The sequence below is a fragment of the Pituophis catenifer genome, unplaced genomic scaffold (genome assembly GCF_029215685.1).
Source record: "Pituophis catenifer annectens isolate HBS135680 unplaced genomic scaffold, rPitCat1.0.hap2 SCAF_1, whole genome shotgun sequence".
NCBI lineage: Eukaryota > Metazoa > Chordata > Lepidosauria > Squamata > Colubridae > Pituophis > Pituophis catenifer.
Window position 1 is genome coordinate 330,889,910 of NW_027256881.1, and position 25,863 is coordinate 330,915,772.

The 25,863-nt window shown below is 42.7% G+C and overlaps 1 protein-coding gene across 1 annotated transcript in view; it reads left to right on the forward strand.

Moving 5' to 3' along the window:
- The window catches only part of NWD1 (NACHT and WD repeat domain containing 1), a 39,931-nt gene extending 16,046 nt beyond the window's left edge, over positions 1-23,885 (forward strand). Inside the window, exons 9-18 of the mRNA XM_070936354.1 lie at positions 2,092-2,289; positions 2,942-3,064; positions 4,439-4,638; positions 7,097-7,369; positions 9,262-9,352; positions 11,580-11,734; positions 13,818-14,094; positions 15,560-16,116; positions 23,186-23,294; positions 23,605-23,885. Coding sequence (XP_070792455.1) covers positions 2,092-2,289; positions 2,942-3,064; positions 4,439-4,638; positions 7,097-7,369; positions 9,262-9,352; positions 11,580-11,734; positions 13,818-14,094; positions 15,560-16,116; positions 23,186-23,294; positions 23,605-23,885 — 2,264 coding nt within the window. The remainder of the gene's footprint in view (positions 1-2,091; positions 2,290-2,941; positions 3,065-4,438; positions 4,639-7,096; positions 7,370-9,261; positions 9,353-11,579; positions 11,735-13,817; positions 14,095-15,559; positions 16,117-23,185; positions 23,295-23,604) is intronic.
- Positions 23,886-25,863: the final 1,978 nt, after the last annotated feature.

Sequence of the window (25,863 nt, forward strand, 5' to 3'; positions counted from 1 at the left end):
AAATCCCCTCTAAAAGGATGCAGATGACCAGCTGTCTGCAAGGGATATAAATTCTTCCATTCCCAACTATCCTGTCAGAGCTGAAGAAACTTCTTGGATGAGAAGCAAAATGTCTTCAAAAGAAAACCAAGAAAGTCCAGTTGCCTCCTGAAAAAGCACCTTCCTTCCTTCCTTCCTTTTGATTCTCAAAGGAAAACAGGTGCAGGAAGTAACCTGAACTCCATTACCTCCAGTAACTTGAGATCCTTTACCTGTATGTTTACAGCATCTGTGACTAATGCATTGGTCTCTCCTGCCTTCTGAGATATATCAATAAGAATGCATCCTTTTGTTGTATGGGGTCTTTCTCAGTAATCCTGCTTAATAAGCTTTGCAGTAATCTTTGATTATTTGCTTTGGGTTCTATATTTGATTCAGTGGTGGGTTTCAATTTTTTTTACTACCAGTTCTGTGGGTGTGGTTTGGTGGGCGTGGCATGGCTTGGGCATGGCTTGGTGGGTGTGGTAGGGGAAGGATACTGTAAAATCTCCATTCCCACTCTGGGGGAAGGATACTGTAAAATCTCCATTCCCTCCCCAATCCAGGGGAAGGTTATTGCAAAATCCCCATTTCCTCCCGATCAGCTGGGACTTGGAAGGCAGAGAATAGATGGGGACGGGGCCAGTCAGAATTTTTACTACCTGTTCTCCGAACTACTCAAAATTTCTGCTACCGGTTCTCCAGAACTGGTCAGAACCTGCTGAAACCCACCTCTGATTTGATTCCATAGCAGTCAGTTTAATTAAACCGATGTGGCTAACCCTTGTGTTGAAATTAACAGGTGCAAAGTCCAAAATCAAACAAACTTCCAATATCTAAGAGGCTGTCACAAAGAATAAGGGGAGGGTCAATCTGAAGGCAGGACAAGAAACAGTGGATGGAAACTAATCAAGGAGAGAAGCAACCTAGAACTAAGGAGAAATGACAGAATAATTAATCAGTGGAACAGCTTTGCTCCAGAAGCTGTGGGTGCTCCAACCCTGGAGATTTTAAAGAAAAGATTGGACAATCATTTCTCTGGAATGGTATAGGATCTTCTACTTGAGCAGGGAATTGAACTAGAAGATCTTCAATGTCCCTTCCAACTCGGTCATTCTGTAATTCTTTTAAAGTTCCTCACGAACTATCATTGATCTGGTGAAGGAAAGAATCCCTACTTCTGTCTGCTCATATCTACCACTCCAGCCCATATCTTTATTCTTGGATCAGTGCCATCAGTATATTTTGAATCCCATCAGAGATGTCTATGAAGACTCTCAGTCATCCAGGTCATGGTTGTCCCGAAGATGCTTTTTCAAGCAACTGGACTTTCTTGTTTTTCTTTGAAGCTAAAAATGTTTTGCTTCTCATCCAAGAAGCTTCTTCAGTTCTGACTGGGTGGTGGGGAATGGAAGGATTTATATATACATGGAACCAGGGGTGAAATGCTCCAGGTTCAGACCGGATCACCCGATCCGGTAGTGATGGTGGCAGGTGGTTCGGAGAACCAGTAGCAAAAATCCCTGTGCCCCCTCACCATGCTCAGCTGAGTCGCACGATCATCAGAGCTTTTTTTTTTTTAACTTTTAAAAGCATTTTTTCTACAACCTCTTCCGACGAAAAAATGCTTTTAAAAGTTAAAAAAAAAAGCCTCTGATGATCGCACGGCTCAGCTGGGATCTTCAGAGGCTTTTCAAAGCATTAGAAAAAATGCTTTGAAAAGTTTTTTTTAAAAAAAAAAAAGTTGGCCACACCCACCCAATCACATTACTCCCCCCCCCCACCAAGCCACACCCACAGAACCGGTAGAAACACATTTTACATTTCACCCCTGCATGGAACAATATAAATCCTTCCATTCCCCACCATCCAATCAGAACTGAAGAAGCTTCTTGGATGAGAAGCGAAATGTCTTCAAAGAAAAACGAGAAAGCCCAGTTGCCTCTTGAAAAAAGCACCTTTGGGACCACCAGTGAGATGGGCTAGGTTTTCACTAAAATCTAAATCTCTGTCTTAGTTAACAGAACACAAACAGAAGATGGTTCCACAACTCCTATCTTTCTCCCTCTGCAGAAGTGAGTATGATCTACACGGAGATATTGGCACGGCTGTTTTTCCTCCGGCCATCCTACCCTAAGATCATTGGGAATGTGTGTGAGCAGTGTGAGAGCTGGTTTGGTGCTCGGCCACATCCTGTCCTCATCCCTCGCTCTGGATTTTTCCATCCACCTGGAGGACCTCTGTGCAAAACGTTACCTGGATTCCCTAAAGGTAGAAATAGAACTTTTGCCTAACAAGTCATAATTATTATTCCTCTTTCTCCACTTCATCTTAGGAAAAAAGCATTCAATAGCAAACTCTTTGCATGCGGGCCCACTTAAATGTTTGCATGGATATTGAATATTAAATATTGCATGCATATTTGCATGGGGCCCCATTTACTGTAAATCCTCCAGATGCCTTGATTAGAGTGGAGAAACCTTTGAATACTAAAGTCCAATGAAACTCAGTGGATGATCTTGGATCCGTCCACTTTCCATCCAATCCAAGAACTGTTATGGGAACAACATGTGGAAAAAATTATAGGAGGGAGGATTTTATCACAATGCCAGGAAACATGCAGGGTGCTAGATTAAATCCCAGGCAGATTGAATGTCTATGCAGATTCTCAACCCTCCATGTCATGGTTGTCCCGAATGTCCTCAGTTCTGAAGAAGTTTCTTGGATGAGAAGCAAAACATTTTCTAGGGGAAAAAAAAGAAAGTCCAGTTGCCTTTTTGGAAAAGTATCTTCTTTGGGACACTCAGGCAGGCTGTTCACTACCTGCAGGTCACAGAAGGGACCAAACATTCCCTTCCCTTGAATCAAACCTTATCCACCAAGTTAATTCCTCAAATCCACCCCTCTCCTTTTCTATTTGCAGGCACTTCAGTGCTGGAATTCAACCTTGACCAAAAGTTGCTTCTGGCTGGTTCTTTGGATGGTTCTCTGATTGTATGGGACATGGAAGATTTTACTGTGCAACAGGTCCTAACAGGACATTCTGGTGAGGCTCCAGAAGGCCATTTTTACAGCCATCCTCCATCAGGGGCTCTAGTTGATCCCAGTTATGATGACACAGGAAGCAAATCAGGGTTATTTGTGTGAACTAGTAGTAAATCCCGGGCTCAGTTCACATATTAGGCTTGGCTAAAATAGTTAGTTGTGATTCACCATGTTGTGGGAATACAACAACCTTGTTGTCTTATTAACACGTGGTGCGCACCAGGTCATCAAAAGATTTATTTGTATAGGCAGGGCACAGCATGTTCCATGAATACAGGGATTTGTTTCAGAATTAAGCAAGTTGCATGAATTCAGTGGGTCTATGAAGATTCTCAATCATTCAGGTCACGGTTGTCCCCAAAGGTGCTTTCCAAAGACAACCAAATGTTCAGTTCGGTTCAGAATTGAAGAAGATTCTTGGACATAAAGTGAAACATTTTCAAGGGAAATCCAGTTGGCTTTGTAAAGCACTTTTGAGATAAATTCACTATGTGATATGGGTACACATTGTTAGCTGCAAGGCAGAGTTAATTCAGCTGGCAAGACTCAGCAACTCCCTAAGGCTCCATTGAAGACTAAAGTTACTGTCTTGGGCATTTCTACCCAACAGAAAGCTGCTCTAAGATTTTCCTTTGAAGTTCTGAAACTCTTGAGAGTGGTTTTCAAGACTCCTCAGAGGATTGATTTATATGAATGATTGATCCCCAGTCTGATATGCATGAGCGAATCATGTTGCTGCAGATAAATAAAACTCTGGAGGCCATTGTCCACTGCCTTCTTTCTGCTACTCAGTATACTGGAATAGGAAATATTGCTATGAATTCTTTCTTACAGTCCCATCTTTTCTTCTACCAACTAAGTCACAGGCTATTAGCTTAGGAAGCAGGATTGTCTATAGAGTGAGGGGTTAAAAAATCTCAAGGTGGCAATCACAACCACATGACTGAATTTTGACTTCCCCCATTTTGGGGAGAAGCAGATATTCCGCTAGAAGGAGGTACAACTTCAGTATAGAGAGGGACAGAGCCAAAGGTGAATATACCGAATGGACAATTTTTGAAGCTTCTCCTGCATTCTTTTTTCATTTATGAGTCTGACATCTTCTAGTCACTTTCTGTCCCTAGGTAGAAAGATGCCAAGAAAGGGATAAACCTCTCTTGGCTGATTCTGAATTGCTCATATATAGAAATTTTTTTTTTTTAAAGTGAGCTGTAAGTTCCATTTCAAACTACGAGGGACTATAAATACAAATTACAAAGACTACAAGTTGCCCATCTTGATCTGTAGGTTGCTCCACCAGAATAGCAATCAGATTTGTGAGCATGCTGGGTGATCTTCTGAGGATCTTCCTTGCCCCATCTTTTCTGTCTTGCAGCTGAAGTGAAATGTGTGAAATTATTTGGGAAGGGTTCCCGTGCTGCCTCGGTGGCCATGGATCGGACACTGCGCTTGTGGTGTCTGGATTCTGCCAGGGAGGACTTCTCTATCCACAATGTTCACCCTGGAGAGCTGAGGTGTTGCCAGCTGCACGTAGATGAAAAGAACCAGATGATATACTGGGCATCAGGTTTGGAGGTATGGAACCCACCACACGTGCGGGGGGGGGGACAGCTAAGCAATGAAGCAGGTCCAAAATGTGGGCAAGGGACTTCAGAGCAGATGGCATGGGAGTAATGAAATAAGTATGTTAAGAATTTTGTAAGGCTTCCTTTGATCTTGTTGGATACGCTGGATAATCTGGAAGAGGAAATACTCTGAAGAATCAGGATCACGAAGAGAAGCCAAATTCAGGAGTCAAATACTGGTTGAGCTTCCAGAAAGTTATTGAAAGAGAGAAGGAAAGAAAGAGAAAGAGAAAGAGAAAGAGAAAGAGAAAGCGAGAGAAAGAGAAAAAAAAGAAAAATGGAAAGGGAGAGGGAGGGGGGAGAAGGAGGAAGAGGAGGAGGAGGAGGAGAAGAGGAGGAGGAGGAAGGAGGAGGAGGAAGGAAAGAAAGAAAGAAAGAAAGAAAGAAAGAAAGAAAGAAAGAAAGAAAGAAAGAAGAAAGAAAGAGAGAGAGAGAAAGAAAGAAAGAAAGAACGAACGAACGAAAGAAAGAAAGAAAGAAAGAAAGAAAGAAAGAAGGAAAGAAAGAAAGAAAAATCTGTGTGAGATTCTCAGGAACAAATCCACAATCTCTGAATTGGCATTAACAAGACTTCAAGAGTATTATTTGGATTTATTTATTTATTTATTTATTTGTTCCTATTTCTATACCGCCCTTCTCCAAATAGGACTCAGGGCGGTGTACAGCCAAAGTAATATAATAGAGGGAGGTAGGGAATAAGGATAATAGAGGGAGTAGGGAAAGACTGACCCTTCCAATGGAAATAGACACAGCACGCATCATGTTTAACCATGGATTATTATATCTGGGAATGATGGGAGTTGGAGTCTAAGGCCCTCTGAAGAAGCATGAGTTCTATAACTTTGCTGTGTGGACAAATTTGAATTTGGGAGTCAACAAATGTATCCACCTGTACCCACCTTTGTAGTTAAAGACAGAAATTAATCTTCTACTGGATTATTAGTTCAGTTAGCAGATTTTCTGGGACTGCTGCTCAAACTTCTTTTTTTTGAAAACTTTTTCAGCTTTATTTCTTATACACATAACATAAAATGTACATTTTCTTATGCATAATTAATCCTACGTATACATGTTTTCCTTAAAGAAAGCATTAAAATAAGGCATTTTAATTACATTCGGAGTTGCTCTTCTACCCTTTCTTCCCTCATTTCACAACAACCCTTCTTCTTCTTCTCCTCTTTCCCTTCCTTCTCTCCTCTCCTCTCCTACTTTCTCCTTCCTCCTCTCCTTCCTCATCCTACTTCCCCATCCTTTCCCCCCACTCCTCTCTTCTTTTCCCCCTTCTCACCTTCTCTCCTACTCCTGTTCCCTACCCTTCCTTCCTCTCCTTTTCCCTTTCTTCCATTCCTCTCCCTCCCTCTCCTCTTCCTACCCTCTCCTCCTCTCTCCTTTCTATCTTTTGCTGTGGAATATTCTCCTTGTTTGGTATCCGAGCAACTCCTGTATTCTAATAGTATATACTTTCTTTCAATTTCTTTTCCGTTTTATTCTATCTATCAGTATTATCATCATAATTGTACATTTATTCTTATCTTCTTTCTTCCCCCCCTCCCATCCCCCTTTTTCATTTACTCTGGTGTCATCTGGGTTTCTATTTCTTTTTTATCCTCTGCTTCGCCTCATTTAACTTTCTATTATCTAAATCATTTATCTATCCTCTTATCTTCATATTTCTTTTCTAACCATATATAAAATCTTCCCCATGTCTTGAAATACACTAATACCTCTTTATCTTTTATTCTTAAAGTTAATCTATTCATTTCCACGCAGTCTAAAATCTTTTTTATTACTTCACCTTCTGACGGAATTTTTTCTGTCTTCCAGTTTTGTGCAAATACAATTCTTGATGCTGTTATTATATGTATAGTTAAATACACATCTTCTTTACTATATCTCTCTCTGGGAGAATATCCAATTAAAAAAACTCTGGTTTTAATTCTATAGATTTATGTAATATTTCTTCCAACCATTTCTGTATTCTAGACCAATAATTTTTTGCTTCTAAACATGACCACCACATATGATAGTATGATCCCGACAAATGCAAACATTTCCAACATTTGGCTGATTTATCCTTAAACCTCTTTGCTAATCTTTCTGGTGGCACATGCCATCTATAAAACATTTTATATAGATTTTCTTTATATACAGTTGCCAATGTCAATTTATAATTGCTTTCCCATAGTTGTTGCCATTTCTCTAATTCTATTGCATATCCAAAATTTTTCACCCATGTTATTATTGTCTCTTTTACCTCTTCATCTTCTGCTCAAATTTCTTGAGTTTAATGTATCTCCTTAAGTTTAGAGACAATAAAGAAGAGCAGTTTGTTCTTTATTCATAGGAAGAAAATTGTGCTTTACAGAGAAGGAAGGAGAGCTTGAATGGGATTTTCCTCTTGTTCCTAGGTCAGCGCTTGGCATCTGGAGACAGCTGTACCCATTTTCCAGATCTCTGCTGAGCGTCCAGGCCAGTGGCTCTGTGGAACTGTGTTTGTACCAAGGCTGGTGATTGTGACTGTATCTGAACGGGGTGTCTTCAGCCTGTGGGACAGCATCAGCGGACAGCTACACTCGGAGCAGGAACTGATAGGGCTGGGAGAAGAGACACCAACATGCAACGTATTGCTCCACAGGCTGGGCAGGCTGGTGGCCGGCTTCAGCAAGGGCTCTCTCTTGATGGTGCTTGTTCTTCTACCACATCCCTAGTTGGGGAGAGGGAACATGGGTCACCCAAGAGATATAGTTGGATATGGGAACTGTGTCTTGGTTTTCTTGCAGATGCCTTGGGGAAATCTTATTTCAGGCCTGAACAGCCTTTTGGTATTAGGGACCCTACAGATAGTCCGCAATTTACAAGTATTCATTTAGTAACCATATGAATTTCCAATGGTACAAAAAAAAAAAAAGACTTACAACAGGCTCTTGTGCTTACAACCATCTCAGCATCAGGGGTGAAATGCTCCCAGTTCGGACTGGATCACCCGATCCGGTAGCGATGGCAGCAGGTGGTTCGGAGAACCGGTAGCAAAAATCCCTGCCACCCCCCATGCCCAGCTGAGCTGCATGATCATCAGAGGCTTTTTTTTATTTTTAAAAGCATTTTTTGTACAACCTCTTTGGCTGAAAAAAATGCTTTTAAAAGCCTCTGACAATCCCAGCTGAGTTGCCTGATCGTCAGAAGCTTTTAAAAGCATTTTTTTACAACCTCTTTGCCCAAGGAGGTTGTAGAAAAAATGGTTTTAAAAGTAAAAAAAAAAAAAAGTTGGCCACGCCCACTCAGTCACATTACCCCACCACCACCAAGCCACGCCCACAGAACTGGCAGTAACAAATTTTACATTTCACCACTGCTCAACATCTCCATGATTATGTGACTAAAATCCAGACTCTTGATAACTGACATGCATTTATGATGGTTGGCGCATCCCAGGGTCATGTGATCATCATTTGTAACCTTCTCGGCTAACTTCCAACAAGCAAAGTCAATTGGGGAACCAGGTTCGCTTCACAACTGTGGCAAAAATGTCCATCTCTGTCCTACAACTCCTCAAGATGTTAAGCAGCATTGTCCTGGCCCTCCTTGGAGATGGACCAGCGCTGCTGGCGGCAGTGGGGGTGGGAGAGAAAGGGGATGGTTCGGAGTGAGTGGTGGGTGACCGTGCATGCAGCTCCATTTGCACAAGCAGTGGGCATGCAAAATGGAGCTTTATGTGTGCATGAACTAGCCCGCCACTCGGGCAAGTGGACCTGCATGTGCGCACGCTTGCCCACCACTTGCACAGCCCAGTTCCGAATGGGCCACGGCCCGGTATCAGGCCAGAGCCCAGGGATTGGGGACTGACCCCTGATTTAGAGCATATAGAACATCTTATTTCCACAATTATAACTCTTCCGTGGGATCAGTAGGTACTCGGACTTTCTCTACTCTATGCGTACATCTGAGAAAGCTAAAATGTCCAGGTTAGGAATGGATTCAAACCCTTTCTTTCTTTCTTTCTTTCTTTCTTTCTTTCTTTCTTTCTTTCTTTCTTTCTTTCTTTCTTTCTTTCTTTCTCTGCCCATCTTACCATAGGGCAGTGATGGCTAACCTTTTCCGGACCGAGTGCCCAAAGCGCGCCCGTGCCCGAACCCCCAAAATGCAATGGGTGCCCAGCCCCCACATATGTGCCCCACCCCTGTGCATGCACACACTCCCCCCACACGCACGTGTTCCCATGCATGTGCACACAGCCCCCTGCACATGCCCCGCCCCCACACATGCACGGCAGAGACCCGAAAACCAGCTGGCCGGTGGGAGGGGTGCGCGCATGCTCAGTGGAGCTGAATTGGGGCGACGGCTCGTGTGCCATCAGAGAGGGCGCTGTGTGCCACCTCTGGCGTGCCATAGGTTCGCCATCACGGCCATAGGGTATATCTGGGTGGCTTATAGTTACACCTAAACTAAAACATAAAAACTTAAAATCAAACACTAAAGCCAAAGACACACGGGGTGTGCTGAGGCAGAGTGGGGAGGGGGAGGTGGGATCCCTTCTTACTCAATCAACCACCTCCAATACCGCCTCTCTTGACAGATCTCTTCTGATGGGCACAGCCTGCTGGAAAAGCTCCCAGAAAGGATCAGCTTTGTGGTGCTTTCAAAAGACGAATCTCTCCTGGCAACAGGTTTGAGTGAATTTCCTGCTCCTTTACCCTACATTGGTTAATAATGTCATTTAATAGCTGTATCGTATCAACGAAGTAGCTGGCAGAGGCTAATGCTGATCATCTAATCTCTGTAAGCCTAGGAGATTAGCTTTAATCATTTGACACTTGACAAAAGCTAGCAAAAAAAATTGCCAGAGGGCCCATTTGGGATGTTCAACATATGTTGTCGTAGTTGTTATTATTACTTAAAACTGTCTGCTACTAAATCATGTAGACTTCTTACAGTTTACAAAAGATAAAATGCAATGTTGGGACGTTTTTACAAAATGATTTCTATAATGGCTGGATATCATAAAATATCCATTCACCAGAAGGGTCCCTTCGTGGTCTCTCACCATCCCATATTCTAATCTAGTTAGCTTTGTCTTTGACCCTTTTTTTTTTAGCAGTTTAGCATCTAAAATATACATCTTATATTGAGACTGGAGGCATTCTGATCAATCAAGATGGTGCTAAATGCTGGTACTTTGCCTTATGCCAGCTTCTCATTTAATTTTGTAAATAAGAAGGAGGGAGGATGGTAAGGGCAAATTAAGGAGGGCATTGGGCATAGCCCTCTCATAGTCCACTTCCGAGATATAGCCTGTATGTGCATAAAGCCCTCCCTTACATCCAAAAAATGAAAAACCACCACACTCCTAAAACGATTGCTGGCCATTGTCTTGGCACAAGGGTGTCAAACACAAGGCCTGTGGGCCAGAACCAGCCCGTGGGGTGCTTAGATCTGGCCACCCTGGAAACAGCAAAGGACTGGCCCCCGGTACCTCTGCCAGCGAAAACGGAGCTCATGAGGGATGATTGCAGGAGGCTGTCGCAGCCAAAGATGGAGCTTGAGAGCCCATTTTCGCTGACAAAGTGCTCGGGACACCACAGGTGCCCCTGACATGAATGACATCGAGCTGGTCATACCAGTGGTGGGTTTCCAAAAATTTTGCTACCAGTTTGGTGGGCGTGGCTAGGTGGGAGGGCATGTGACTGAGTGGGCATGGCCAACTTGATATCATTCACACCCACGCCCACTCAGTCACATGACACCCCCCCCACTAGCCACGCCCACAGGAAAAGATAGGAAAATTTTTGGAATTTCCACCTATCTACCCCTGCTCTCCCTTAGCCAGTCACCCCCGTTTCCCTTGCTTAGCGGCCCCAGCCCTAGCCCCGCTTCCTCCCCCCCCACCGCCTCTTTGTTCAGGCTGCTTACCTTCTGCAGCGGCTGGTTAAGAGTCTGGAGGGCAAGCTGACCGGAGTTTTTGGCAGCCCCCAGCCAGCCTCCACTGCTGGAAAGTGGCTGGCAAAGAAGCCTCCCCCATCCAGCCGCTGCACTCTCTTTGAGAGCCGCTTTGTAGCTGCGGTGGCAGCTGGCCGCAGGCCACCGAAAAATACCGGAAGTTGCGGAAAAAGCTGCTGCCGTTACCGCCATGTTCATCACGCATGCGCATCCCATTGGACCAGTGATGGATTGCTCCCGGTTCTGTCCAATTGTTTAGAACCAGTAGTAAAAGTGGCAGGAGGCTCCACCCACCCGCTCAGACATCATAATTGATGATCTGCGCATGTGCAGAAGCTGCTGCACCTGCCGTCCCATTGCAAACCGGTAGTAAAGGTAAGTAGAACCCACCCCTGCATTGGATTTGCAAGGCAATGGGATGCACATGCGTGAAGAACATGGCAGCGACGAACATGGTGGGCGGGGTGAGAAAGTGGCAACCGGGGGACCGTTTCGGGGAGGGGCAGCTAGACATCACTACCAGTTCAGCGACTTTGGCCAAATTTCCACCAGTGGTTCGCGTGAACTGATGCGAACCGGCTGAATACCACCTCTGGCCCACACCCACTCTGGCCACGCCTCCCGAGGTTAAACACAACCCTGATGCGGCCCTCAATGAAATCGAGTTTGACGCCCCTGTCTTGGCAGGAGTGGCAGGTTATCTATTGTCTTGGCAGGAATGTATGTCAGTGTGGATGCATAAGCCATGATTCAGTTGGGTTATTTGCCAACGCAATGAGCTTTTTGCACATCAGAGTGCCACAGCAGAACCTGACATCTGCGTTCATATTCAGTTCTTACGTGACCTACATACTTGCATGCTTTTCGTGATGACACCATCATGCCCGCATCGTCATTTCAACATCATCACATTTATATGGATGCCGCTATCTCATTTTGCATACTGCATTGTTCCAGGTTTTGGGCACCATGTAAGAGTTTCCCTGGGCAATGTGACAGGATTCCATCAACTCCTGGCCTCAGATTTGCTGCATTCTGCTGAGGTTTGTGCAGCTGCTATTTCGGCAGACAATACCACCATCGTCACAAGTTCCCAGGACGAATGCATATGGGTAAGAGGCATAGGGTAATGTTGCAAAACAGGTGTGTTCCACATGTGACTAAGGCAAGGGCATTCTATGATGGGGGCAGGGGTGGGGGAGAGGAAACAAGCCAAATTGGTCGTTGTGTGGTTGAAGCCACATGTGTCATGCACAGGATGGACGCAAAAAGAGCTGAAGTTTCACTCATACAGTCACAGCAGTGTATGGGGATTAGTTTAGTTGTAGCTAAGATTAGTTCAGGATTTATTAGAGCAGTTTTCATAGCTCAAACGGATAGAAAACTATGTTACTACTTGTCAGCAGTTAGAGATGAGGGAAGATTTAGGGGCTTCCAAGAAAGCTGGCTTGGGAGTCACACGTTCTAGAACAGAGTTTCTCAACCTTGGCAATTTTAAGACACATACAGAATAACAGAGTTGGAAGGGACTTTAAGTCTTCTAGTCCAACCCCCTGCTGAAGTAGGAAACCCTATACCAGTGATGGCTAACCTTTTTGCCGCCGCATGCCAAAAGTGGGGGTCGTGTGGGGGGGTCGCACTCGTGCGTGCCCAAACCCAAAATTCAATGTGCCCTGCCCCCAGCAAAGACCCCCTCCCGTGCTCCCACGCTTTTGGCACATGATGGCATGGTGGGCCCAGTAGGCACATTTTTCGCCCTCCCCAGGCTCCAGAGGCTTTTTTGTAGCCTGGGGAGGGTGAAAATGGCCTTCCCCACCGCCCCAGAGGCCCTCCAGAGGCCAGAAACAGCCCATTTTCTGACTTCCGGTGGGCCCGGAAGGCCCGAAAATCAGGTGGCCGGTGTGCACATGCATGCTGGAGCTGAGCTAGGGCAATACTTGCGTGCCCACAGATATGGCTCCATGTGCCACCTGTGGCACGCGTGCCATAGGTTCGCCATCACGGCCCTATACCAAAAACCATATTGGACCAGGCTAAGACCCAAATATTCCAATATTTTTTCTTACAATGACCAGCCTCTGAAGGGTTGTTGACGGAAGATTTGCAGAACTGTGCTGATTCTCCTTCAGCAATGATTGTTCCTCCATAGGCCAACTTATTTTTGCAGAGCTTACCATTACTACGATCTGCCTGCCATAAATAATGATCTGAATGGGTGCATAATTTTCTGTATTTCCCCTGAGTGTAACTGATCAGCAAAGTCTGTTCAGGGGTATCGATTTTTACCATTTAAGCAATGGTAAATCACTTGGCAGCAATTGCAGAAAGGTAACCAGAAGCTTAAAAAATTGGACAAGCTGCATTCACAATACTCTATGAAACACATGATAAGCACTTCCCATTGTTCCAAGAAGTAGCACTCAGTTGCTTCCCTAAGAACAGAACAGAACAGAACAGAACAGAACAGAACAGAATCTGGAAGGGACCTTGGAGGTCTTCTAGTCCAGCCCTTTGCTCAAGCAGGAGAATCAGGGGTGAAATCCAGCAGGTTTTGACAGGTTCTGGAGAACCAGTAGTGGAAATTTTGAGCGGTTCAGAGAACTGGTAGTGGAAATTTTGAGTAGTTTGGAGAACCGGCAAATACCACCTCTGGCTGGCCCCAGACTGGGGTGGGAATGGAGATTTTGCAGTATTCTTCCCCTGGAGTGGGGTGGGAACGGAGATTTTGCAGTATCCTTCCCCTGTCACGCCCACTAAGCTACGCCCACCAAGTCACACTACGCCCACCAAGCCACGCCCACAGAACCGATAGTAAAAAATTTGGATTTCACCACTGTGGAGAACCTATACCATATACATATAGACTTCAACTCCTGCGTTGCCCAGCCAGTTGCTAAAGTCCACATGTCTTAAAATCGCCAAGTTTGGGAAACACTGTTCTAGAGGACAGGTTGTTTATCACCACTCTAGAAGTATTTTTGTTTTAACTGGGAAAAACTTTTAAATAAACGCATAGGATCATGTTATGAAGTATAGCGATGAAGTTTCACTACTCTTGGGCTGAAAAATCAGGGCACTTTTCTAGCATCTGAGATCCGAATCTTTATCTCTGGTTCTTAGCTCCTAAACCTGTTTTGCTCAATGAGCCCCACCATGAAATGAAATTGTCCTTAGTATGCTTCTTTTTCTACCTAGGTCTGGTGTCTAGCCAAACAGGGTTTGCTGACAGATGTTTTGACTGATACAGGGATGCCTTCTACACACCTGGCTCTCTGGGACGTTACCCTGGTGTCGGCCTCTTGCCACACATCTTACCTCAGAGTCTGGGACCTCAGCTGTTATCGCAAGCACAAACTACTCCCACCTTGTATGGCAAGCAAGAGCTGCATCAGGCTTTCCCACAATGCCAAATACATTTATTTTCCCCAAGCTTATTATAGCTCTAGTGTTGTCATTTGGGACACAGAGGCAGGTAAGTGATATCCCTGCCAAAAAGTTTAGCAGAGAAACTTTGGGTCAAATACTCCAGAACAGAAGGAGGGAAATTTGGAGTTTGGAGAGCATGTCAAGGACATTCTGGCAAAAAAGCTGTAGTAGAGAGTCTCGACATTCACAAAGTGACTTACCAGAAAGCAGATTGATTAGCATCTCCAAGGTCTGTGTCTCTCCTTTTCTACTGTTGGCAATGTCTTCATTTAAATTGATGGGATATGGAGCACACCCACCTACCAGACTGAGCCAAAGGGGCAGAGACAACTGTAGATAGCCCTGTAATTGTAAATATGACCCCTCTGTTAGCAATTGCAATAACACTTAGACATTAACCTTTCATAATGCTTCATAGCCCTCTCCAAGAGGTTTACAGAGTCAGCATATTGGCCCCAACAATCTGAGTCCTCATTTTACCAACTTTAGAAGGATGTAAGGCTGAGTCAACCTTGATCCAGTCAGGATTGAACTCCTGGAGATGAGCAGAGTTAGCCTGCAATACTGCATTCTAACCACTGTGCCACCACGGCTCTGATAGCCAGACTTCCTATCTTCCATAGATAATAGTTCAGCAGGTTTGGGGGTTTTTTTCTGAGAATGCTATGCTGCCTATGAGAAAAGTATGCACATCTATACACACATATGCACACATACGCACATGCTTTTCTCTCCCGTCCTCCATATTCCTGTGGAATAGATTTGAAACATGAGGTTTTTTCCCCTCTCTTTGTGATTTGTTCCATGAGGACCTAAGAACTTTGCTTAGGGCAGGGGTGGGCAACTATGGCCCTTTTATGACTTGTGCACTTCAACTCCCAGAATTCCAGAGCCAGCCATGTTAACTCAGGAATTCTGGGAATTGAAGTCCACAAGTCATAAAAGGGCCATAGTTGCTAACCTCTGTTTTAGGGCAATCTAATCCCCCATTTTGTCCTGAGACTAACTAGCTATCAAAAAACTGGTCATTCAGGCAATACAGTTGTACTGCCTGCCTTGTGTATCCCAGAAAATGATATTGAGATAGTGTCTGGTCTCCAATGTAGAGACAGAAATGGCTAGCAGAATTATACCCTGTTTCCCCCAAAATAAGACATCTCCTGATAATAAGCCCAATCGGGCTTTTGAATGCATGGCAATAAGGCCAAGTGCTTATTTCAGGGTTCAAAAAAATATAAGACACGGACTTATTTTTGGGGAAACACGGTACTCAGCCATGACAAGCAAAGCCAACAGGGGAAGCTGGATTTTCCTAATGATTACATGATTCACTTAACAAGTGATTTTCTTAACAACCATGGCAAAAAAAAAAAAAAAAGGCTGTAAAATTGGGCACAATTCACTTAAACAACCATCTTGCTTAGCAATAGAAATTCCAGTTCCAAATGCGGTCGAGAAGTACCTACAACGGGAGGAGTCGGCAGTGCTTGTTGACATTTGTCTCCCACCAGGAAAGGAGCAGGATAAATTGGATGCATCAGCTCCAGTCCAGTGTCTGGAAGTGGCTGAGCAGAAGAATCTTCTCTTTGTGGGACTGGTTTCTGGAACGGTGCTGGTGATTCCCTTGGATTCCAGGCAAGATGTTGGTTGCATCCCTCCAGCAGAGAACCAAAAACCTATCTGCAACTTGGCACTCACTCAGAATGAAAACCAGCTGGCAGTTGCCTCTGATGATCTTGTGCAGGTTCTGGATCTGCATCAGGAAGAAACGGGTCTCTTGATTGACCGGCCGGTTTACACCTTTTACACACAGATCCCTGGCGCAACAATTTCTAACGTGGCTCTTCTGTCTGGATACCGGGTGCTCTATGGAATGACTAACGGGGAGCTCTTCATGTACTATTGCTTGGAAGCCCATGTGTTCCCGCTAGAAGCTCATGGGAACTGCATCACCTGCCTGACAACCAGCCATGGAGAGAAATGGCTGCTGAGTGGTTCAGAAGATTCACTGCTGTGTCTCTGGGATGTTCAGCTCTGCTCCTGGGAGCACCAGATGTTTTTCCAGAAGGTAGAATTTCTGCTCTTGCACAAAGTTGATATGTCCAGTTAGAATGTAGAATTGGCATTAGAGTAGAGATGGAAGGTGATCCTGAGGGAACGGAGGAGCATTAACATCAGAAGACTTCAGAACAGTTGCCACGATGGGGAATTAAATCATTACCATTTCCTCAGATCTCAATCTCAGTACATGAAGCTTTTTGCAGTAATTGGCAGCACTTCGCTGATCTTGAAAAAGCTAAACAGACTCAGCTCTAGTTAATACTTGCATGGGAGAGTCCCAGGAAATGCCTGAGATAGGAATATTAAAAAATATAATCTCTAGAACAGGGGGGTCAAACTTGATTTCATTGAGGGCCGCATCAGGTTGTGCTTGACCTTGGGAGGGCCAGGGGGGCCTGGCCAAGGAGCATAGTCAGCTTAATGTCACTCATGTCAGGGGAACCTGTGGTGGCCCAAGTGCTCTGCCAGAGAAAATGGGCTCCTAAGCTCTGTTTTCACCTGCGACAGCCTCCAGCAACCCTCTGCTAGCAAAAACAGAACTCATGAGGGTCACCCACTGCCCTCATAAGCTCCGTTTTTGCTGGCAGAGGCACCACAGGCCGGTCCGTTGCTGTTTCCAGAGTGGCCCCGCAGGCCAGATCTAAGCACTTCGCAGGACGGATGTGACCCATGGGCCTTGAGTTTGACTCCCTTGCTCTAGAAGAAGGAAATTATAACTCTTATCTGTACTATGCCAAGAAAGCAATTTTGTATCTATTTTGTCACAAGAAATTAAGTGTGATTGAAGGAGAGCTTATTATTAAATTTGTTGCAATATTTTCAGGATCAGACTCAATAATGATAATAAGAGTTAGAGGTTTAAATATATTTCTCTTTAATTATAACAGGCATTCTATATTCACTGAATATTCACAGATAGAAGCAAGGAAAATGGTGAAGGTGGCTCCTTATATATACAAGGGGTGGAGCCAAGAATGGGAGTGGTGAATTATGAATACATTAGGAACCAAAGAATAAGTTAACCCCCGATGTCCCATATATACATTATTTACACATTAGGGAATAAGGCATTTACATCTCACAAATCCCCCTCTAAATGCCGGTTCGCTATACAACACCAATTACATTCAGATTCAGGACAATATAAGACATATAATTTTGATGTTAAATATTTGTGCTGTTTAGAAGGTAAAGGCTTCGTCAATATGTCAGCTAATTGTTCAGAGGTATCACAATGCACTGCTTTGATAAATCCATCTTGAGACAATTGTCTCACATGCTTAAATTTTATATCTATATGCCTGGACCTTTGTCCAATGGCATCGGATCTGGATATTTCAATGGCTGCTTTATTATCTTCATGCATAACAAAAGGCAAAGCAGGTTTTTTCCAAACATCTGAAATCAAATCATTAAACCATACAAGGTTATTTGCAGCTTTGGACAAACAAACATATTCCGCTTCTGTGGTCGAAGTGGCTACCAGTTCTTGTTTACCAGTGTACCAGTAAACTGGACAGTCATTTAATAGAAAAATATAACCAGAAGTGCTCTTTCTGCATGATATATCTCCAGCCCAATCCGCATCTGCGTAACATGTAAGTTTTGGTTCTTTATCATTACTAGGTTCTAATACTAAGCAAAAGTCTAATGTACTTTTCAGATATCTTAGAATTCTTTTGACTGCTTCCCAATGATACATTGTTGGTTTGCTAACATATCTTGACAATAAATTGAGTGGTAATGCAATATCTGGCCTGGTCCAATTAGATATATAAAGAAGTGAACCTATGACTGATCTATAAAATGTATTATCCTTGAATTCAGGGGAAGATTCATCAGTGTTTCTAAGGAAATCAGTTTGCATAGGAGTGTCACAGGGTTTGGCATTGTTTAAATTGCATTTGTTCAGAAGTTCAATGATTTTATCTTTCTGAGTAAGTTTGAATCCCCTTCTAGTTTTGTTAATTTGTACACCAAGGTATTTGTTTACTTTACCTAGAGATTTCAACGAGAAATGTTCGTTTAGCTTATTTACAAAGGTTTCTCTTCTCTCCTTGTGTTTTCCTATATATAAAATATCATCTACATAAATTAACACAAATTCAATGTGATCATCACTCTTTTTTACAAAGAAACAGTTATCAGCAGTGGTAGCGTTGAAATCCATGGTCTTAAGTACTTTTACCAAGCAATCGTACCATCTTTTGCCAGATTGCTTTAATCCGTATAGACTCTTGTTCAATAGCCAAATTTCATTCTTATTAGTGTATTGACTGTGTGGTGCTCTTACATATATTTCCTTATCTAGTTTTGCGTGTAAATACGCAGTCTGTATGTCATATTGAAATACATCAAGATTGAGTGCAGATGCCACTACTAGAGCTGTTTTAACACTCTCTGTTCTCACTGTGGGGGAGTATGTGTCAGTGTAGTCCTCCGGATATTTTTGTGCATAACCTTGTGCAACCAATCTAGCTTTGTATAGAGTATTGCCTCCTTCTAGATTCTTAATTTTATAAAGCCACCTGGTACCTATAATCGTTTTATCTTTAGGTGCAATCGCAGGTGTAAACACATTTAATCCTTGCAAACTTTCCATCTCTTTTTTCATAGCTAGTTCCCATTTTTCCTTTTCTTCACGAGGGAGTTTTAATACTTCCTCATATGTATTAGGTGTCATTTGTTCACCATCCATATGCATTATGTAATCTCTGTATTTATTTGGTACTTGATTTCTATTGTTTCTAATAGCTCTTTCGGGTTTGCTATGGTTATCATGCAAATATCTTGCTTCCTTTTTTGTTAATGTGTCTGTCTTTATTTTGTGCTGACTATTTGTCCAAGTTTTGGTTTTGTTTTTATTTTTGTTGATATTTTGATTTTCTATTGTCCCTTCCTCACAAGATTTTGTATCTTTGCATTTATTTGGAAATATTTCATTAAGATGTAATTTAGACCAATTGGCCTGTTCATGGAACACAGCTGTTCTGGAGACTATAAATTTGTTATTATTATCAATGAATCTGTACCCTTTGGTGCCAGTTTCATATCCCATAAATCTTAATCTTCTGGATACGTTTTCTCCCTTTCTTCTCAACTGCTTAGGTATGTGTACGTCTGCAGTGACTCCAAATATGTGCATGTGTGCTAATTTGGGTTTCCTATTATACATCACCTCATATGGTGTTTTATTCACAATACTGGACCAGGTTCTATTTTGAGTGTAATTTGAATAATGTAAGGCCTCTGACCAAAATTGTTTGCCTAAACCAGCATCCTCTAATGTGCACCTAATCATGGTTTGTAGTGTGGAATTCTTTCTCTCTGCAATCCCGTTTTGGAACGCAGAAAATGGACTAGACGTGAAATGTAGCATTCCTCTATCCTTTAACCATTGGGAGAATTCTTTAGACATGAATTCACATCCCCTATCTGTCATAATTTGTTTTATTCTGATATTATGTTGTGTTTCTATGCGTTTGTAGAATTCCTTAAATTTCTGAAAGGTTTCATCCTTGTGTTTTAATGTGTAAACAAAACCATAGCGACTGTAATCGTCTACTATTGTTAGGAAGTAACGTTTTCTATAAGTGATTGATGGAGTTAATGGACCAACTAGGTCCATATGTACTAAGTCAAAAATTTTGTTAGTTGATCTGTTGGATTTTTTTGGTCTGGGACTAGTTTTTAGTTTAGTGGATTTACATACTGAGCATTCCAAATAATTTTCACAATTTTTTATTTTGACACCTTCTGCGTGTTCAGTCATTTTTTGTACTACAGGAAAACTTGCATGTCCTAACTTCCTATGCAAGATGTGAGCACACTCATCATGAATTGGTTTACCTATTCTTGGTTTCTTCTCATTGTGTGTATTTGCGTGATCATGAGATATTTTACATTCATCATTGTCACTGTTACTAACATTTTCATCATCTGCCTCAATACAATCTTCCATATTTGAATCAATGTTATGTAACCATCTTTCTTTTGTTATTAGATAGGGTAGGCCTCCTTTAATCATCACAGTGCCTACATTTGTTTTGTCCTTCTCTAAAGTTGCTTTCCCCTTTGAGAAAACTATATTGATGTCAGAATCTCTGCTTAGTTTTATGGCACTTAGTATGTTATGAGGTATTTCTGGAATTAACAATACCCCCTCTATTTTTCCTAGGCCAGGTAAGGTCACATTTCCTCTGCCTAATACTTGAACCTTTTCTTGATTAGCTACCTTTATTACAAATTTATCTTCTGTAAATGAAGACAATATATTTTTGTTATTAGTGGTGTGGTTGGTTGCCCCAGAATCAATAAGCCAATTATTGTTCTCATTTTGTTGTGTTTTAGTGCTGTCTTGTTTATTTAGTCCATTCAGTGAACCAGATTTTCTCTCTTTTGAATTTTCTCTACCCCCTCTACTATCTCTGTAATTTGGTGGGCTTCTATATTTATGTCTATCTGTGGAAGACTGTCTATAATTGTATTTGCTCCTATACTCTGACCTATGTCTCTCCTTTGAGATTTTGGGACAGTCTCTTCTATTGTGTTCCCTGGACCCACAATTATGGCATTTAAAAGCTTCATTGTATTTTTCCTGGAAAGCTACCTTCCTAAAAGATTTGTGTTCTGTGTGATTGCTGGAACGATTTTTTCTTGAATTGTCTTCTGCTATCAATTTGTTAGATAGACTTTCTATGGATAAATATCCTAGATTGATGGTGTCTAAGTGTGACATAAAACTATCCCATGATGAATCAAGTGAATTGATAATAACACTTTTCATTGTTTGATCTGAAATCACTTCCCCCCTCAAATGCAGCTCAGCTCTTATTTTGTTTAGAGATATCAAATGCTCACTTATGGAAACCCCTGGTTTTACTCTGGAAGAAAAGAAATCCTTAGACATTCTTGTAGTGGTAGCCACACTATCGCTGTGAAACAGATTAAACATGCATTGAATTATTTCTGAAACAGTTAGGTTTGGTTTGATGCTATGATACATTGTAGGAGACACGCTAGATATTATTAAGAAAAATGCTCTATGATGTAAACAATCTATTTTTAAAGTCCAAGGTCTTCTTGGAGGACTAGTGATAAAGAATAGCAAATTTTCTTTCATAAATACAACCTGGAGCTGTTGATACCATTCTTGCAAATTAATGCCATCAACTCTAAGTTTTGGGAAGTCACTGGGTAAGTTTCCCACATTATTTTGTTCATTACTTACAACCTGAGGTAGTCCGTGGTCTCACAAGTGCAGGAAATTGCAAAACGGCATGGGGATGCTCGCAACGAGTCTGCGCGGTTCTCTGGCCAGTTCAAGTCTTTCCGGACCGTCTACGTAGTTTCGCACATGCGCGTTGCTCATTTCTTCTTTGGCGTCGTCGTGGAAGGTTCTCTCCATTGCAGCTCGCTCGCTCTGCTCCTCTTCAGACGAGTCGGTTTTAGGAGTTTTGATGGCGGCGACTGCTCTTTTCTTTCTTTTGTGTGCGTTGGTACTTGATCCGGTCTGCGGTGTAGGGCGGAATCGACATGGCTCTCTGGGCTCGGGCGTCGTCGCTCTCGAAGTCAGGATGGGAGCGTGCAGGTCTTGAGGTATCGGCTTGTTCTCTAGCTTCTTCGTTGTCGCTTTGGAAATTTTTAATTTTGGCCCAAATGCAGCAAAAAGCGTCTTCATTGCTGACTTTACTTGGGATTTCGTTAAGTCGTCTTCGCTTTCTGATTCTGGTTCTTCTGAAGAGTTTGAATCTTCCTTTTCGCTTTCGTTGTCTGATAACGTTTTTCGCGCCAGAAATTTTGAACTGAGCATTTTGATTGGCTCTGCTTCGCTCACTTTGGAGGCTTGTTGGAACCAAGATGGCTGCCATTCAAAATTTCGCGCGGGATCACATCTTTTCTTTTTCATAACGACTTTCTCTGTAGTCATATCACTCACAGTTTTTTGGTCTTTGGGTTTCTCTTTAGCAATGTTTTTCTCTCTCGCTGCTCCGCTGTTTTTCAGCATTTCTTGGAGATTCGCGATGAGGCTTTCATCATTCTTCTGGCTTTTTAATAGTTTTAATATCTCTGACCTGAGTTCGTTATTTTCTATTTCGATTTCCTCCTGGTCATTATTTTCATTTATTAGTTCTTCTTCTTCAGTGGTGTATTCTTCGGATTCTCTCGAAATCGCGTTTGTGGATTCGTTGATTATTTCTTGTTCAGTTTCTATTTCTTTGCTGTAGGCCCTGGTGTTGGGCCTATCTTTCTTAGACATCTTTAAGTATTTATTGAGTCAATTAACCATCCTCTGCTACCAGCTTGTTGCAATATTTTCAGGATCAGACTCAATAATGATAATAAGAGTTAGAGGTTTAAATATATTTCTCTTTAATTATAACAGGCATTCTATATTCACTGAATATTCACAGATAGAAGCAAGGAAAATGGTGAAGGTGGCTCCTTATATATACAAGGGGTGGAGCCAAGAATGGGAGTGGTGAATTATGAATACATTAGGAACCAAAGAATAAGTTAACCCCCGATGTCCCATATATACATTATTTACACATTAGGGAATAAGGCATTTACATCTCACAAAATTGACCTTGGTGCCCTCTTTATTTAGCTATATTCTCCTGCCTGTTAATTCATAATTTTCATTCTAGAGATAACTTGCTTCCAGAAAAGAGGCAGGTTAGCTATGGCTACAGTTTGTTTGTGTGGTCTGTGGAGATGGCACTCCTTGAGTGGAAGGACTTGGACAGAATCTACTTTAAAGGCAGAGACTACTGGGGATAGATGGTCGCACAGATATCCAGCTTTCAAGCAATTAAGTGTTTTAGCAATGGATAATCATGCAAATCTGACTGCATTGAACAGAAATTCTAGAAAAATATAATTTCCTTCTGTATGCCATCACTCCAACAGTGGCTTTTATGTTTATCTCCAGAGACTCACCTCAGCAAGAGTATTTGTCTCCTGTTTGCCCTCCTCCTGATCTGTGTCTTGCATGTTGTTTTCCTGTTTGTTTTCCGGTTGAATTGAACTACTTTCCCAAAATATTGTTTGTTTGTTTGTTTGTTCCTTCCCAGGAAGATTCCTTCTCCCGTGGCATTTCCTGTGCATGTTTTTCAAAGGATGACCAGTACCTGTTCATCAGCAATTTGGATCAGTGTGTTACAGTGTGGGATGTCTCACGGGGTGAGCAATTTGATATTTTTCGGAATCTGCAACTTTGGACACGGTTGCCTTATAAGGTAGCAATCTCAAAGCAAAGCTTGTCATAAAGTTGGGGGAATAAACAAAGGTGTTTTCCCCTCCTTCAAACGTGTGGTAGGATATTGAAGCAAGTGTGGGGCGGGGAGGGTAAAAAATTCAAGATAGTAGCTCCAACTGTGTGATCGAAGCTGCTATCTCAATCCCTCCTGCTGACACCCTGTGAGGTGGAAAAAATGTTTGAATGTAATTGGAGTTTCTTGTTGTGACACTGGCATGTTCCCATTTTCCACAGGGACCCTCTTAGCAGTTCAGTTTGTGCATGCAAAAATTACCAGGATGATGTCAACAGCTGAAGGCTTTGTTGCAACAACACAACTTGGCTACCTCATGCGGGAGAGATTCCACTGCCCGCAGGCCATCAACTTTCGCCATGATACGCTCAGCAGTGTTAAAGCAACGTACACAGTGAAATCTCGGCCAAAAGAGAGCCAGGATCCAGGAGAGATTCAGGGCAATCTAAGGAACTCTCAGAGCTGTACCAACAAGCTATCACAAATTTGTAGGATTGTGTGAAGTAACGACAAAGAGTGACAAAGAATGACTCAAATATCTACCTTGTCATCCACAAGTGAATTTCACTTGGTTGTTTCCTCACTTCGATTATTTATTTATTATTCTACCTTTACTATTGCTTATAAATAACTCAAGGCAGCAAACCTACTTAATACTCCTCCCTCCTCCTATTTGCCCCACAAAACAACCCTGTGAGGTGGGTTGGGCTGAGACTGGCTCAAAGTCACCCAGCCTATCTTTCATGCCTAAAGCGGGACTAGAACTCATGGTCTTCTGGTTCCTAGGCCAGCACCTTAACCACTAGTTCAAACTGCTGCTTCTTATTTCCTTATTATGACTGAACTTTGAGTTCTGAAAAAGAATGACTACTTAATGTAGGAGACAACAATCTTTTAGTGGTGGAAGGCTGCACTTAACATTTGGGGGAGCTTACATAATGCAAAGTGATAGGCTATTTCTTCTTATTTTTCCTGCTGGGATTTGAAAGTATTGTATGAGTTTAATAGAAGAATGAGGACCTCCCCACAATGGAGGAATGGATTATGACCATGTCAGAATTCTCAGAAATGGCAAAACTCTCCTGCTTTGTCAGAGAAAACAACAACAAAACTTTTTTTGAAAGCCTGGAAAGTTTATATGGGCTTTTGGCTGAAAGAAGAAATAAATGACACGATGATTTATGGATTTCAAGATTTAAGAAAGGTGTGGATTAAAAGAAAGACTTATATAATAACTAAAATGGAGGAGGGGTAATAAATTGTAATTATCTATTGAAGGTTAGAAGTCATTTTGAGTTTCTTTTTTGTACTTTTTTGTTTCTTTTTATTCTAGGGGGAAAAATCATAATATAAAGAAGCATGAGTTTATAGGATTTGTTTTTTCTTAGCAAACCTATTTTAAGTTTGTCATGATAAATGCCTAACTATTACTTCTCCCTGACCACCCGGTCCTTCAAGGGTTAACTAACCACATATCCCATAATCCCTGTAACCACTCCTTACCTCTTGACCCCTCCTCCTGGGTACAAAAGGGCCAACCACATGTTCCACAGTTGATTCCAGATGTATACCTGAAAGAGAAAGGTACAAGGTCAGTGACCTCCAGTACCAACAGACCAACAATAAAACTACTGAAAAGAATTGGGCTATGTCTTTGAGTTATTGGGCTAGATCCAGTTTCTAACAAAATGGTAGCAGAGGTCGGTTGCCCATAACTCCAGACAATGACTGAACCCAACACCTATCCTGAAGAAGCAAACAGAGCACAGACCAGAGCTCTTACCAAGAAGATGGCTGAGAAGCTTGCAACCGAAGCCACAGCCATGGAGGAGACAGAAGCTGGAAGCGAACAGGACTCCAGCCTGGACTCACAATCAGATGAAGAGGGGCCATCCAAGGAAATCATCGCCCCGGAAGAAGAAACAGCACAGAAAATGAATAAATTCAAACTCTCCATCCTGAAACTGATGGAGGGAAACAGCAACAAAGAAAACCTCATCGCGGACCTTCAAAGCCTCTTCGAGCAACAAGAAGCAGCGATCGAGGCCCCAAAGACCACAGAGAAAGAAAAGCCAGCAAAAAAGGGTAAGCCACCCCAACCCGATGACCCTGAGCCGGCAGAATCCATCTCCGCGCCCCCTTCCCGGCGGCCATCTTGGGACGAGCACCAGCCAATGGGAAGCCAGGATTTGAATCCCTTGGCGCGAAAATGCCCGAACCCCGAAACAGACGAGGGAGACTCAGAAAGTGACTACGAAGAGCCCAACTCTGAAAGCGACCACGAAGAGATCGCAATAACAAAAAGAAAAACGCCCACCGATCTCGAGTTGCAAAAGGCAATCGAGACCATCACCGCTGCCCTAGGCTCTGCTTTCGAGCCTCCCGCAGCACTCAATAAATCGAAGAAAAATCCCGGGGGGCACAAGAAGGCCAGGACAACCAACAGAGACCAGGCAACCGAGGCACAGCCCACAAAAAAC